We start from the raw sequence: 16,469 nt of genomic DNA, 5'->3' as shown, positions 1-16,469 counted from the left end.
ACATCCTCTGTATATGTAATGAAATGTAATTTTACAGTAACTTGTTACTGCAAGTCAAACATTTTCCATTTATTTTCATCATTTTCTGTGAAAGACCCTAAAGGATTTTTTCCAGATGTTGCAGCATGACCCATCACATTCTATTAAATTGAATTTAATACTAATGCTTTGTTATCAGTAATGTCAAGTGTTTAATGCTATTGTTTGTTATTCGCGCCATCCTTCTCAAATATCATTAGGGGATGTGCATATTAAACTTGGCACATGAAAACCACACAAAATGTTTGATTTTTGGGTCAAACTATTGCTTTAAATGTCTTGCTTACGCCACCAATTCATGAGGTTTGAACAACCTTTCAGATACCAATCTTCAACCAGTAGGTTGACCGTCATTCTTTAGGTCTCACTGTACAGAAAAGGGTTTTATGATATCTGTAGTGTAATCACTTTATCATACCTGCCTTTATGAGCACTTCACTTCACTGATAAGATAACCACACACATTAAGCTGTTTCCATGTAAACAATCCAAAACAGTGGAAGACAATGAGTTTCAACAAAGTTTTAACTGGATAACGTTATGTTGTTATAAAAAGCACACAGATTCAGAGGCCTAAGCAAACAGGGCCCTCCTCATATTAACATTTATTTTCCCTCAAGTTGTTTTCCTCAATGTTCAGGTTTAATTCTGTGTAAGACAGTGAACACTTATATTGTTAGGTGTTGGTCTAATTGACTTTTAGGGGCCCTAGATGGTTGCCTACCTTTGCCTAGTGTTGAGTCCGCCCATGCAGATCACCGTTCGTGACCGGGATGGGAGCCAAATTGCTCCATGTTCTCTTTTGCTTTGAGGGAGTGGTATGAACGAAAGCAAACACAAACTAATCCGAACTCACTTTTCTCTGGTCTGTTTGGCTGACTGTTTCTCTTGCGCTATCATTACCATTACGCAGAATAATTACATCAGCTGCAGCCACTTCCAGGCATCGATCTGTAACTCGAATCAATCCTCTGGAGACACGAAGGGATGAAATGGTGATCTATGGTGGTGTGTGAGGGGAAAAACCTGATTTTCAGGCACTATAAGAGTTCCAGTCTGTGCAATGGTGGGACAGTTCCTGGTATAGCTAAGTCTCTTCCTGCAAGCACAGCTTTCTAAGTGCTTTAATGAGATAGTGGGCAAGAAAAAATGTCCATAGGATGCTGCATGTGAGAAACGGGAATAAGAGGATGTGCAGCGTACGTGTGACGAGTTTCTAATTAAAGACACGGCGATGTAAGCCCTCGAGGGACAACTCCTTCCGTCTGGCAGCCTCAATAAATTGGCGAGAATTGACGACGAATGTTTCGAGACATTTACTACAAGCGGCGCGCGCTCTCAGTGTCCACGAGGAGCTTTCACTGGAGTTTTCTCAAGTCTCGGAAACATCAGAAAGGAGTCTGACCACTCAAACTTCCCACGCTTGAGTATAATAAAGGACGATTCGCTTGAAAGGATAGTTCTCTCTCTCTCTTTTTCCCAGCTCGTTCTGCAAACCTTGCGTGGTTATATAGGCACCGGACACTCGAGACTCAATAAAACACACCGCGCGCTCAATTGCCTCAGGCTGTGCCGATTAAGAGGAAGAACAGCAGTCAACGACCGTCCTCAGGTAGGTTTACTGGAGGCATTTATGACCTATGGTGATTATTTTGTAAAACTTTTTTGTTTTGTTTTTTGACCATACCTAACGTTATTGCTTACACATTTTTTTCTCTGGAACTATTTTGCTTTACAAAAGGATTGTAAATTAGGAGAAAAATCAATACGCTTCTATGCGCTGTGATGCTTTAAATGCGAATGTGTACTTTCATAGTTTAACTAGTTACTTTATCTACAGTAGGCTATCAGTCAGTTTGAATTTGTTGAATTTTAATTCAGTCTGAATATATGTTTAGGAGCTTATTGCACATATCTCTTTGGTGTGCTCATTTATATTGTATGTCTCGTATATTTTTCCATAAAACTCCTAATCCAGGTGCAACGCTGAGATTATTTGGTCTTGGAAGAATATGATGAGAATTTAGTTGATACTGAAACTTTTGATTGCATATGTGGGTATCTTTCCAAATCTGAGCACAGTTTGAGACATTGTTGAAATCTGTAACTCTAGAGAAAACACGTGTGAGTTTCTGGGATCTCTTTCTCTGGAGAAACATCTGAGGAGCATGACACTTCTTGTTTTGTTCTTCATGCAATTACATTGCTGTCGATGAGAAATAAATGAGTTTTGATTAGCTAAATGATTAAAAACTACTTTGTGAATGACACAAGAATGACTAGGTGTGTCCAAACTGACTGGTAGTGAAAGTGAAATAACACTTCTTTTTTAAGAAATCGTAAAAGCCTCCAAAGTTTATTTTTAACGTAAAGTGGACTTTTGCATCTTATAAACCCTGTGACTTCTTCACCAGGACCTGGGCAGTGCGGGACGTGCGCGCACTCTTGTTGCGGGAGCGATGTGCGCGCTGCGGGCTCCGGTAATGCTAATGGGGCTCGTAATGTTAATCTGTACCTCCGCACAAAGCGATGCCAGGGCGAACAAGGTCGAAAAAACATTCAGACGGATAATGGACATCATGAGACAGGTGGAAAACAGATCTGACGACGCGAGCGCGCAGAAGACTGAGCGCGCACTCGAGCCAAAGGACGCTCATAATCTCAAAACGGAAAGTGGGGAAACAATTTTAGGTAAGCAGAGCATTAAATGTCCACAAAACTAAAAATGTATGTTGTCATTGCGTTGGATAATTAAATGTGGCAAGTTAAATTAAATTAAAAGATAGCACACTTTTCAAGCAAACTGTATGTTTTTAAATTAAGATAAAATGACACTTACTGGTTGTCAAACCTTATATTGGAACATGTCCATGTACCTACCAAGAAACTGACTCCGTGCTTCCACCATAAATCACCTTGAGACCAGTTACTTCAAAGTCATTGCAAAAATAGTTCTTGCTGCTAGAGCTTTCTCTGATTTAACTTCACTTTTCTGAACCATTTCAGTCTATAATGTTGCCTCTTGGTTTGATATTTTGTTATGTAATGCAATGAAATCACATGCCTTATTTTTCCTTGACCTATATTTAGGAAGGATATGACTTACCCACTAGGGCACTAGCCAAAATCTTAACTCTCAAGGCATTGGGTGAAACAGTGTTGCATTGCACTGTTGTGTGCCAACTAGTCAGACTCGTGATATTGCTGATCAGCGACTCCCAGTTATATCAGTGGTCTCTGGCCTAGGATTTGATCATATAAGAGAGATACATTTTGTGTTGAACGAATAGTTATAATGTTGGTGAGTGTGTCAAATGAATACTAAGAACAGGTGATCATGGTGTGTACAGAAAGTTTTTTTGGGGGGTCTAAACCGCTTAGTTAGGGCATGATCATTGCTGGGGAATGTTGAGCTGAGTATTTGTCTGAGCTTCAGACTCGTCCCTCTTGAAGGATCAGCGGATATTCAGGATTTGACCTTTGAATGTTTCTTTCTCTTTGCAGAAATCTTTCCCAGAGACCTCAGAAAGAAAGAGAAGGTTATAAAACACTTAACAGGTGAGAGACTTTTGAGTTTTCTGTGACCTCAAAGCAACAAAGGAAAACAAATGTGTTTGAGAATTTTAACTGGGCTGTTTTCCTTCCATCAGGTCCTCTTTATTTCAGTCCGAAATGCAGGAAGACTGTCTACAGGCTTTACCATAACACCAGAGACTGCACCATCCCTGCATGTGAGTACAGTCAAGCTTTCCCATCTCTTCAACCCCACAAACAGGTTACACCTCTGCCCACATGCACCAGGACCCTGTACAAACCGTCTTTATATTCATGACAGTCTCAATGTCGGCTAGGTGCCCCTGATTTACCTCTGCACATGGAGTTTTAACACAGAAACAGTATAGGCTACAAATTCAGGACTCATCCAGCTGATTAACCGACTCATCGGGCTTTACTCCTGTCCTCAGACTACAAAAGGTGCGCGCGACTCCTGACGCGACTGGCGGGGAGATGCCAAGAGGGTTAACTTTACCAGGTAAGACACTTTTAATTCCTTTTTTGGTTACACTTTATTTTTTGATAGACCACTTTACACATTCAACTGACTATAAGTAACTTTGCCAACCAACTCTTATTCAGTTGCAACTACATGTCAACTAACTCTCTTTAGAGTATTAGTAGACCGTTAGGTTCAGGTTAGTTGAATAAGTTGACATGTACTTGCAAAGATACTTATAAGCCATGTTTCCAACGAAATTACCCCGGAACAATTTGTCCCAGGAACTTTTTTCCCTCAGACCTGTTTCTGCTGAAGATTAGGCAAATTAGTCCGGTGACGTAGGACTGCATGCACCGCAACAGATCAACAAATGCGGCATGAACTCAACCAATCAGCATGTTCAGTGCCCAAGCCCCACCCCCGAAAGTTCCTGAACTTTGAAAAAGTACTACCTCACAAGCAGGGACTTTCTAAGGGGAAAATTGTTACCTGGAACTTCATTTAGACCCTGGTTCAGGGCTGGACTGGTAATCTGGCATACCGGGCAAATGCCCGGTGGGCCGACGTGCTTTTGGGCCGATACATCTCATATTTTTTTTTTTTTTTTTTTGACGGCCCATAAAACTCGTACATCGGCGGCCCATTCGTTTTGTTTTGTTTAATTGACAGCGCTGGGTTAGTGCCGGTGTAATGCATTGGTCAAAAAAAAGGTAAGCGTTAGTTTTTTTTTCCACTGACAGACCGGCCCATGAAACGCGTAGATCAGCGGCCCATTGGTTGTTATCTTGATTGACACTGGGCTGGCCCAATCACATCATTAAACACCTCCCCCTCTGGGCTCTGAGCGAGCGTGCAGTGTCAAGTGTGTATCTGTCAAAATAGTCTGAGAGATGGAGAGGAAACGCAAGGAATGTGCAGAGAAATAGCGTGAAAAATAGATACAGGCCCTTCAAGCAGACGCTGTAAAATGTGTCAAGATATATATGTTTTCTGCAGCAGCAGGACCTTCATCAGCTCCAGTGGCTAATGATGAGGATAGTGAGGAGGATCAGGAGAGAGAGATGAGAAAGTGTAACGTAGAGTCCGCGGTAAGCAGAACTACTTTCAAAACACTTTGGCTATGAGTGTAGGAACCCATAACCCAGTTACAGATAATTTCCACATCTGCATAGTTGACAATTACAGCAATTTACTAGAAGTTTAATGAGACACGTTTGTATCCATGTTTTCCGCCAAAATAAAAGCTCGATGCAGTTTCCGTCAAAATAAAAGATCATGTGCTTATCTCTTTCAAGTTTAGAAATTAGTACAAAACTAATTATGAAAGTTTTCTTTATTTTTCGGTGCATTATTTTTTACAATATATAGGCTACTATCATGAGATTAATAGTATAACTATTATTATGTAGTAGTGTAATATAGACAGACACTGTTATTAAAAGAGGTTTGATTTGTTTTCTTTGTTATACTTGCACACTGAATATGGGTTGGAGCTTTTAATTTTGAACCCTCAAACTGCACCAGATTGATGAATTTAACATTAAAATGCAAAAAAAATTCTTAGGGGGACCATGCCCCCAAACCCCCCTAGAGGTCCACCCACCACAGTTTTACCAAAATTCCTTTGAGAAACACTGTCAATGCAGCTTATAGCTTGTTTTTTGGATTCATCACTGTGGAGTATAGTTCAACTGTATTAATAAATTACAATTTTGTACTTATTTCATCTGTTAACTCTCACTCGTTTATACTCACTCATTACATGGCATTAGCGGTTTTAATGAATAGGAGTTAAACAAAAACATATTCAAAGGCGTGCAAAGATGGGTGGTGTTTATGATCATATTGGGCCAGTCTGGGCCAAAATGCCAGGGCCGATTTTCTGTCCCAGTCCAGCCCTGCCCTGGTTCCTGCGGACAAAACACACAGAGTACCACCCCAAAGTTCCTAGTTCCTGGGGAAAGTTCCTGCGGTGGAAACGTGGCTATGGTTCGTAAAATGTCTGAAGAGGGAGCATCAAAATAAAGTGTTATTAGATATTAAGCAGACTGTCTAATAATACTATAATGACATGTAGTTGCAAAGTTACTTATAGGTAGTAGAATGACTAAAGTGGACCATCAATATGAAGTGTTTCCCTTCTTTCATCACTGAGAGTTGAGAGTTAAAAGAAATTGGAGAAGAGATGGGGAATGGGATATGCAGGGTTCCCATGATCCTGGAAAAGTTATGAAAATGATGTCTTAAAAAGCCTAAATTTAGCAGAATATTTCCTGATTTCGACCCAACCTGCCTTCGCTGCTTAACTGAACCAGCTACCTTATCACATTCTTTTTGGTCCTGCCCGAAATTGTCTGATTTTTGGGGGAAAATCTTTGGGTGCTTCTCAGTTATTTTTTCTTTAACAATAGACCCTAACCCATTAACAGTACTGTTTGGTATTTTGCCAGAATCTGTTAGTCTAAACGCATTGCAAGCTGAAAGTGTAGCCTTTGGAACCTTACTGGCTAGGCGACTTATTCTTATGAATTGGAAGGCAGCAGCTCCCCCTTCTTACCGCCAATGGGTTTTTGATCTTCTGTATGCTCTCAGGATGGAAAAGATTCGGTTCGCATTGAAACAAAAGCCAAAATTCTTTCTGAAAGTCTGGGGCCCTTTCCTAGAGTATTTTAAGGAGTCAACAACGACTTAATTTTACATTTTTTTTTTTTGTGCGTGTGTGTGTGTGTATTTGTATGCATACAATTATATTTATCTTTGTAGTTTTATAATCTTACTTAATGTATGTTACATTACGAGTGTACATGTATCTGTTATTTATGCTATATAACATGTTATTGTTACTCTCTGTCAGACCCAAGATGAACCCAATAAAAAAAAAGAAAAGCCTAAATTTAAATAATTACAACTATATGCATTGATTTAAAAGTATAACTATTTAAAGGACTAATTTGAATTAGTTTTAATTTCACATTTTCAGAATTTGTGAGAACTCTGGATACTACACAGATTCAAAACAAAAAATGTAGGTAAATTACAAAAGTACAACAAAAAAGGGATTTATTCCCCACTTTCAGAGAGGATGCATGCAGCTAAAGGTTTTAAGACTGAGAACACATTCCAGGATTAGATAACTTATCCAACCCATTACAGATAAACCTCCGTGTCTTTGCGTTAAGATCTTTCGGATGTGATTTAAGCATGTATATAAACTTTACATCAATGCTTTGGAGACCACGCCGTTTCCCAATTTTTCACAGAAGGGAAAGAATTTTCAGATGCATCCAAGTGCACACATGTATATGAACACAGCCAAGTCTGAAACATCACTAAACTTCACATCCTTTATCAAGCAGGTTGAAGCCAAACCAGAGTGACCCCAAGAAGGAGGAAAAAAACAGCAGTCAAGTGCCTTTGGACAAGAGAAGAGAATTTAAACCAACACGCAACATTCCACATAATCAGCATATCGCGTCCAGAACACTGCTTCTGCCTCTCCGGAGAATTGATAGAGCAGTAAATGGACAGAGTAATGGGATGCACTTGCCCAAGGACGGTGTGATGGACTCCGCATGGAGCCGATGTTAAAATACAGGACGTCAGAGAAAGAAAGCAAAAAACGCATCTGGCGTATTGGGCTCTGAACCTGTCTGCCAAAAAAAGAACCATTTTTCCATCGTTTCATCATGAAAAAAAGGGATTGTCGTGATTTTCACAGTTTGTTCTCATCAGATAACATGATTCGCCACAGCCAGTGATTATTTCGTGCGACATGCCTCGATGGGGTTACAATTCAGAGCTATGACGAGAAATTGTCCATTATGGTTCATTGCAACGAGAGAGCTTTCCTTTTCTCTGTGCTAGAACTGAAAACCAGTTAACTGCATGAACGTTTCCTTTCGCTTGTTTGCCAGCAGACAGGTTGCTCTTTGCAGTAAAACCATGACCAAAAGCTTTTAGTTTTTGTGTGAGATGAGTGTATGACTGTGGAATATATTCAGTATATTTTGATATGTAAATATTGTACAAACGAGACCTATAACAAACATATCAGCGTCTGACGTACGACTGCTTCGTTGGGATATGTATATTTAAAAGACAATATATTTAAATAAATTATGATTGTTTAAACATTGTTGTCTTTAATATAAATGTACACAAAAAAATTGGAGGTTAATATTTTATAGCATGAAACATAGTCTCTCTATGTAGTTTAACAGCTTATCTTGGCATCAGAAAATATTTTTTTAGGGAGTTCATGACCTCTTATCGCTCATGGTGGATGCTTTGGATGCTTTGAGATATTGAATTTTTTTGTCTGTAACCACACCAAAGATAATGGTCAATCTGTTGCTAAATATCTTAGCTCATCTGCTAAAAAATCTCCAGAGAGTTCCCAAAAATATGAAGAGGATGAATTAGAGAGAAGCATAAAGGGGGGAAAGGTGGTGAGAGAAAAAAAAAGAAAAGAAAAAAAGTCAGTCATGTTGCATCCATCTTTCCTCATCTAAATCACCTAGATCCTAATTAATCAAACCTGGCACAACCATAATCATATTTAAAGAAACGAGGGGAAAAGCCATAAAACTGTCATAGAAATGTACAAAAATTTAGCTAAAAAGTGCTGGCCTAAGAAGTGGAAAAATAATTTCACGCAAAAGTAATTTCAGCATTTTTTGCCGGTTTATTTAGGTGAATTTACTCTTTTCATAGAGTATGGTCAACAGAAGCAGTTTACAGCTGCTCACACAAGCATCCTATGACAACTTGTTTTACAATTAAAACAAAGCGCTTCTCTATAAGCTGCTATCATTTGGCTTGCGTGCTTAGCTTATGAAGACACTTAAAGAATGTTTCAATCAGATATTTATATTTGAGTTTCTCATGATGAGGCGTCGAAGGGTTCCAGAGGATGGTCGTTGTGTGTGTGTGTGTGTGTGTGTGTTATGAGTGCTGCTCCAGGAAGACTTTGCAGCACCTCGCACACTGTTCATACACCGTCTCAAAGTCTTTATCACTCCCCTGCAAGTGAAAACAAACAGAAACCATTAAAGACACCAGATCAAAGACAGCACAGCTGAAATGTCTTGATAATTGGTTATGAGCATATTTAGCCCTAATTTTACTGCCTGTGTTTTTTCTCTAGAATACTTGTGTGCATTAGTATGACGGAACTGAAACAATACTTTTTTTTGCCTAATCTGATCTTAAAAGTAATGAACTACTGTTGTCAGATTGTTTTATTATTGGCAAACAGTGGAGCTGCACAGATATTACAATACTGGCCAAAAGAATTAATCTGTCAATATAAACAACAACAACAACACTAAACTAACAACAAAAAAACTAAAATCAGTCGTTTTAAATGCTACAAATGTACTTGGACATCACAACATTATAATGTATGAACAATATATATTTCTTCTGAGATTTGCTACAGAATACATTTAACATCAGTGTTATTAAATTATTAGCATTTTTAAAGATTGAGTTTAAGTGTTTAAGTTAGATGACAGCAAAGCTAAATCTAAATGTACATGTAAAAATAGAGGAAATTAGATTTATATAGGCTGCCATAGATTGCAATATGGAATAATAATAATAATATAGAGAACACTTAAAATATAATAAAGGCTTCACATCAGTGCTATTTTAGTATTTTTTATATACTGTTATAGTATTTAGTCTTTTTAAAATTGTTTATATTTTTAGTTTTTATACTTGTCATTTTACTACTTTTTATATTTCTATTTAGCTTTAATTTATTATAGTACTTCAACTTCAAACTTATTTCAGTCAGTTGACAAGGCAGCTTTTCAAATTTTTAAGTTTTAAATAGTTATAGTTAACAGTAATGGCTCGTTTCCACTGAGCAGTACGGTACGGTACAGTACGGTACGGTTCGGGTCTGTTAACCATGATCTGGCTAGCGTTTCCACTGCCAACACCCCCCTTACTTGATAGGCGTGGTGTTTCGATCGACGTCATTTTCGCGCGAAGAAGAACATAGTAAACTACAATGGACGACAGAGCAGATCTTGTTCTTGCTCCTCGACATGTTTGTCACAAGAAGACAAGTGCCGACATTAGGCTTTTCTCAATATCAAGTACGCAAAGTTTGTACTTGCCATGTGCGACTGCTACATGCAAACGGTACAGCGCGTTCTTAAAAGCGTCACTCAGCTCGCTCTGCTACTCCGGTTATCTCTGTAAAGGGCCCTACACACCGGGACGAATATCGGCTCGCGTTATTCGCCAGCGTTTTTCAACCTGTTTTTTGTGTTCACACCCAAGCGATTTTCGCTGACGATGAGCCGAGTGAACATGCAAATTCATTCCCTGACATTAGATGGCGCTTAATGTAAAACAGAAACCACTCCATAACAGTTCTCTTTTATCAAGATTTTTGTAGACGCTGTCGCGTTTGTCATATAGTTCTTGATGTTCCGACACCAACGAGACCAGCAGCTCTACAATCATCTTGCCTTGCATCTTCCTCGTCTTATTTCTTCCCGGCAGTGTAGACGCTACTTGGTGTATATTTTCTTCGCCGTTACGTATGTGTGCTCGGCAAGACCGTTTTGTGTTTGAGCGCCCCCAAGTTGTGTTTTACTGTAACTTCAGAAGCTCCAGACACGTGAACAAAAGCGCCAATCTCATTGGTCGGATAGTTTTTGACGCGGCGCGTCAAACCAAAATAACGAACCCGAGGCGTTTTTAAAAAAATTACGCTTTTGCGCGTGGCGTTTTTCGTGCCGGTGTGCACACTCACATTGGCGCCCTTTGTATAGTCACGAGGCGTTAAACGTCGGCGAATATCGCGCGCGAAATTCGTCCCGGTGTGAACAGGCCTTAACGTTACCTCTTTTCGTTTAAAAAAATAAATAAATACACATATTCCAGGCAATATATGCATTTGTACAAATGTTGCAATAAACATCAGTGATAATCTTGTAATAAAAAAATTACGAGAAACCATATTTCTTTTTGTAAAATTTCTGTTTTATTAATAATAGCCAATATAAAAGTTTAAGTAAAAGGTACAAGAAGCTATACAATAAGAAATAAAGCAAACAATTCAGTCAAATATCCAAATGCAGCGCTCTAGTCTAACATTACAACAGTACAGTTAAATACAAATAGCCTATAATATGAAACTAAACTTAGCCCTCAGCCAAAACGATTGACAGGGAACGAATTATATTCACGAGACCAAAGATCGCCCATTAGGTCTACACAAGACGAATTGTATCTCATGTTTAACCACTACCGTCGGAGTCAGCGGCGAATGTCAGAAGAACTAGCCGAGGAAAGGCACATCCAGCCGGGAAACATGAGCGCCCGCTGATCGCATGGATCTCACAACCGGGAAAAAAAAAATCATCTTTATAAATAAACCACAGATTGGAGCTTTAAACAACTACATTCTCGCCTGAAAAACTCTTAAAATTACATTTCGTGACACAGTAACAGTAGTTGTCATTCCCCTTGTAGCACGCGCAAGTGACGATTCTCTGTCAACCAATCAACGTCCTGCATTGAGTCTAGCTCCACCTTTTAGTACCGTACCACTGTGCTAGGTACCCCAATGGAAGGGTACCTAAAAAGTGGTACGGTACGGTTCGGCATTTTGGTACCATTCACAACTTTTGATAGTGGAAACGCAAATAAATGCGTACCGTTCCGTACCGCTCAGTGGAAACAACACTGTTTCGCACAATTGGTTTCTTCTATTAGCCCAGTCTGAGAAGTTCAAAAGCCAAAATAGCTGTCGATCTTCTGTTAAAGGATGCGCCTTTAGAGAGAAATTCACGTTAAAGCAATAGTTCACCCAAAAATGAAAATTACCCCTTGATTTACTCACCCTCAAGCCATCCTAGTTGTAGATGACATTCTTCTTTTAGATGAATACAGTCGGAGTTATATTAAAAAATTCTTCCAAGTTTTATAATGCCAGGCCGGTTTCTGTTTTGAAGTCCATAAAGTGCATCAATCCATGATAAAAGTCCACACGGCTCAGGTTTTTTTTTAAAGGCCTTCTAAAGTAAAACGATGCGTTAGTGCAGTGGTTCTCAATCCTGGTCCTGGGGACCCACAGCTCTGCACAGTTTGTATATCTCCCTCATTTAACACACCTGATTCAGATCATCTCATTAGGAAAGAGCTCTGAACTGAACTGGGTGTGTCAGATAAAGGAGACATATAAAATGTGCAGAGTTGTGGGTCCCCAGGACCAGGATTGAGAACCACTGCGTTAGTGTAAGAAAAATATCCACATTTAAAACTTTATCGACTAAAATAACTAGCTTCTGGCAGACAGCCTATGCAAGTCGACTTACGGCAAAAGACTAACACTTGACGATGTATGATGTAGGATGTAGGAGTAGCGTAAGCTTTGACGCCTCTCGCGGTTCAAACAAACAGGGCTGGGCAACAAACTCAAGCTCCTCCGACATTTCTCTTTAAAAATTCTCGTTTTATACTTCTAATTCGTGAACGGTGTTTTGTTCTGCTCTATCCTCTGCACTCCCGGGTTCGTCAATGCGTCATGCATCAGGTCAAGGGTTACTCTTTCGCCGTAAATCAATGCGTAAGGCTGTCTGCCGGAAGCTAGTTATTTTAGTCGATAAAGTTTTAAATGTGGATATTTTTCTTAGACGGATGCGTCGCTTCACTTCAGAAGGCCTTTATTAACCCTTCCTGAGCCGTGCGGATTACTTTTATCATGGATGGATGCACTTTATGAACTTCAAAACAGAAACCAGCCTTTCACTGGCATTATGAAGCTTGGAAGAGCCAGGACATTTTTTAATATAACTCCAATTGTATTCGTCTGAAAGAAGAATGTCATCTACAACTAGGATGGCTTGAGGGTGAGTAAATCAAGGGGTAATTTTAATTTTTGTGTGAACTATCGCTTTAACATGAATTTCTCTCTAAAGGCGCATCCTTATCCCATCTATGGAGATGGCAAGTCAGAATTGTCAACTTCATCTTTGCAGCGGACACTGACTCAGAAAACACTAGTTTATTAATATATTGTTAAAGTCCTCCTGTAGTCATTCAATTTTATCCCTAAAAACTCATCTTTGATCACCGAAATGACATATTTAAATGTTTTTTCATTGAAAAAAATTCTTCATGCTTTAAAATAGCTTCAATCTAACACTACACCTTGCCTTATTTAGTATTCAAGATTCTATGAATATGCAAATTAGCCCCACCTCCACTCACTCACCAACAAAAGGTTAGACAAACACCAGTGATTTCAAACTGCGTTTTTGAGACTGTTTGGTTCACTGCAGTTTTAAGGAGAAAATACTCAGCAATGGGTGTTGATTTATGAATTTGCACATGGTTTGTCTTAAAGCAAATTAAAAACATCTCATAGACATAAACAACATTAAAAACTTGATTTTCACCACAGGGGGACTTTAAAATGTTCAGAATGTTCAGCTGTTTCTTCTGACCCATTCATAATCCAAAATTTGAAATGCTCATTATAATGGTTTAGTATTTCTCTTTAATGTTTATATATATCATTCAATTAATATCCTAAACGTCCGACTAGTCGACTAATAGCTTAAACAAGCGACTACTAGTCGACTAGAAAAATCTATAGTCGGGGGCAGCCCTAAGCATTTGGCTGGTGAATTGGAGCGCACAGCAAACATAGTACAGCGTACAGGCCAGTTTCCTATTCTGCACTGGCAGAAAGGCCTACACAATTCAGCCAGCTGGTTGTCTGCCATGAAGAAATACAAGAAAGGAAACATACAACTTTACACCTTTCAGCATGCCAAGGATAATCTTCAACAACCTCAGAATGGCTGTGACACACATGTTCTGGAAGCCTTCAGCCTAGTGAAACATCTTCACAATGTGTCCTTAATCAGCCCTTAGACACCTTCTCACCTAAAAGCGAGTTTGCTGACCTTCACAGATGTGGCTTGGAGAGCTGGTGGTGAGAGCGGGATGACCTGACAGTATCTGGAGGGGTGAATGCTAATGATCTCACATGGGGTGGCCCGTTAGGGGCTTTCCAATTTCTATTTCTCAACACACTCATCCGTTCCCTCCCTATCATCTCTCACAATCGGACACTGCTCCCTTCCAAACATCAGTTTTGAGGTTTTATCTGTTGGCTAATAACTTTTATGTCATACTTGGGTGTTTGTGACATGTTGTGACACTAAACACCTCTTTTTAATACACTTAATAATACTCTTACATTGGCTTTATTTCAACAAACATTGAACGCATACAGATTCATCCAGAGTTTTTGGCCTAATTGTTAAAGAGATACATCACCCAAAACAAGATGCAATTTTATCGTAATTTATTCACCGCATGCTGTTCCAAAGCCACGTGACTCTTTCCTCCATGAAACACAAAAGGAGATTTTTGGATAATGTGGACGCTCTTTTCAATGCAAAAACAATTGAAGGAAGGCTAAAGTTCTCAAGCTTCAAAAAGGATGCAAAAGCACCATAAAAGTGGTCGATCCAATTTTTGATCTACATTCAAAGTCTTCTAATACTATATAATAACTTTGTGAGGAACAGTCCAAATTTAAGTCATTATTCACTGAAAATCTTGATCTGGTTTAAGAAACTTCAACAAAAGCCATTCTTCTGAGTCTGATCTTTTCAATGAAAACTTTTCAACCGAATCAATCGTTCACGAATCAGACTGATCTGGCTCTCCAGTTCAACTGCATTCAATCAAATAGTGTATCAGTAGTACATCATTTTATTTGTCTGTTCCTCAAGCAAATCTATTTTATGACTTCAGAATACTTGTATGAGTCATAAGGAATTATTTGTAAAGTTTATTTGTATTATAAGTTTGAAAGCCTCAGCCCAAATCACTGAAACTGTATGGAGCCTCCTTAAAAGAAATTCTCTTTTTTTGTGATCCAAGGAAGAAAACAGGCTTTGAATGACACGAGGACTGAATTTTCATTTTTGAGCGAAGTATTCCTTAAAAGCTGTCCTCACCCACGAGACATTAATATCCAGTAAGTGTTGACAGTTTGCAGAAACTCTGCAAATGGAGTACGCCTTAAACACACACAGATATCCACTGAGGAATCCTCATTCTTAAACATCAGTCAGGGGCCAGGACCACACAATGCATCAAATTTTCATCTTTTCTGAAAAGATCTAGACTGAGGACATGATTTATTGGCTAATTTATTGCATAAGTACATGATTATGCATTTATCCAAGCACACCACAACCAAATAAGCAGCTTGCAGCATTCCAAAAAAGTTTTCTTTACACGATCAACAACCCTCGACCAACCACAACACACACCAATAAAATGTGTATAATTTAAAAATAAAATTATAAAAAATTAGGACTGTCAGCGTTAGCATATGCGATTAATTTAAAACCCTTAATGCATTAAAGCAAATACTGCAAAGTAACTTACCGAAGCACGTGGAATTGTGTGATCTTAGAAGTCGGGAGTTTATCACTCTGCGCTAATGTAAAGAAAACCAGGCTGACTACATCAGAGATGGCAGAGAGAATAGTGACTCGCAGCTAGTTTTCAGTGAATTATTCATTAAAGTGTGTTTCGCTTTAAAACACATTCTCTGTCATGTTCTGTGATTGTTTCTGAAGTGCACAAGCCCTCATGCATCTCGCGCTGTGTGAAATACAGACTGAACGGAACGTCAAAACATCCTAGGCCAGATGATATGTATGTTGATGTATGTTGCTGTGTTTAGTAATTCTGAATGGATCAGTGTATTGTAGTAGGCATATGTGGTCAGGTCAAGGCAGTTGGATTAGACTTTTTTTTGCATCTCCATGTGGTTCTGTTCAGTATTGTAACTTGACTAAAATGTAGACAAGCTCTTTGCTGATGCACTGTACACATACTTTACATTGAATTATAAAAAATTCTTCATGTGTGCTTTGGTGTGCATGCATTTATAAATTAAATGGACTCCTTATAACATTTGGTTATTTGGTGTCCATTTGGAATCTCCAAATGTCCTTTTTTTTGGAAAGACACTTCAACCTGATTGTTTACTTTGCTGGATAGAGCAAACGATGGCAAAATGACTGCGTTAAACGAGATGGTGTATGTCTAATTTTACGACAAGTGTGCAATTAATCGCGATTATCACACAAAAAGGTGCGATTACATTTTTTAAGAAGTCCTATAAAAATATAATCATCAAAAATAATGACATATTAGCAATAGTCCTGGCCACAAACTCACACCATTAGTCGAGCCACTGCTGTCTGTCAATGTCGGACTGGTCAGGATGCACAAACAGAGCAATGTTTCGATAGTGCCACAGTGTTTTCTAAAAAATTAACCTTACCTTCAGTTCTCTTTGTCTATTAAGCAGGGATAGAAGTATTTCAATATCCAAAAAAAGCAATATACAAAACGTGAAATTATGAATCATCAT

General features: G+C 38.8%; 2 protein-coding genes across 4 annotated transcripts in view; one reads left to right on the top strand and one right to left on the bottom strand.

Annotated features, from left to right (window-relative positions):
- The first annotated feature begins 843 nt into the window (after positions 1–843).
- Positions 844–8,164, top strand: alkal2a (ALK and LTK ligand 2a). Of its 2 annotated transcripts, none has more exons than XM_081386165.1 (6): positions 844–1,651; positions 2,454–2,730; positions 3,544–3,597; positions 3,690–3,770; positions 4,005–4,072; positions 7,390–8,164. In XM_081386165.1, the coding sequence occupies exons 2-5, from the start codon at positions 2,499–2,501 to the stop codon at positions 4,061–4,063; spliced, it is 426 nt and encodes a 141-aa protein (XP_081242291.1). In that variant the 5' UTR covers positions 844–1,651; positions 2,454–2,498; the 3' UTR covers positions 4,064–4,072; positions 7,390–8,164. The 2 variants fall into 2 exon arrangements, with proteins under 2 accessions (XP_081242291.1, XP_081242290.1); XM_081386164.1 differs by having other exon boundaries at positions 1,518–1,651; positions 7,393–7,523.
- Positions 8,165–8,352: 188 nt separating this feature from the next.
- acp1 (acid phosphatase 1) overlaps positions 8,353–16,469 on the bottom strand; it is a 19,381-nt gene continuing 11,264 nt past the window's right edge. The window contains exon 7 of one of the 2 annotated variants that reach the window (XM_081386271.1): positions 8,353–9,058. In XM_081386271.1, the coding sequence (XP_081242397.1) occupies positions 8,981–9,058 (78 nt within the window). In that variant the 3' untranslated portion in view covers positions 8,353–8,980. The remainder of the gene's footprint in view (positions 9,059–16,469) is intronic. The other variant, XM_081386272.1, reaches the window with a different exon arrangement.

This window comes from Scardinius erythrophthalmus, assembly GCF_964197995.2.
Source record: "Scardinius erythrophthalmus genome assembly, chromosome: 15".
Taxonomy (NCBI): Eukaryota; Metazoa; Chordata; class Actinopteri; order Cypriniformes; family Leuciscidae; genus Scardinius; species Scardinius erythrophthalmus.
The sequence above is the reverse complement of the archived record's forward strand: the minus strand, read 5'-3'. Positions and strand labels throughout refer to the sequence as shown.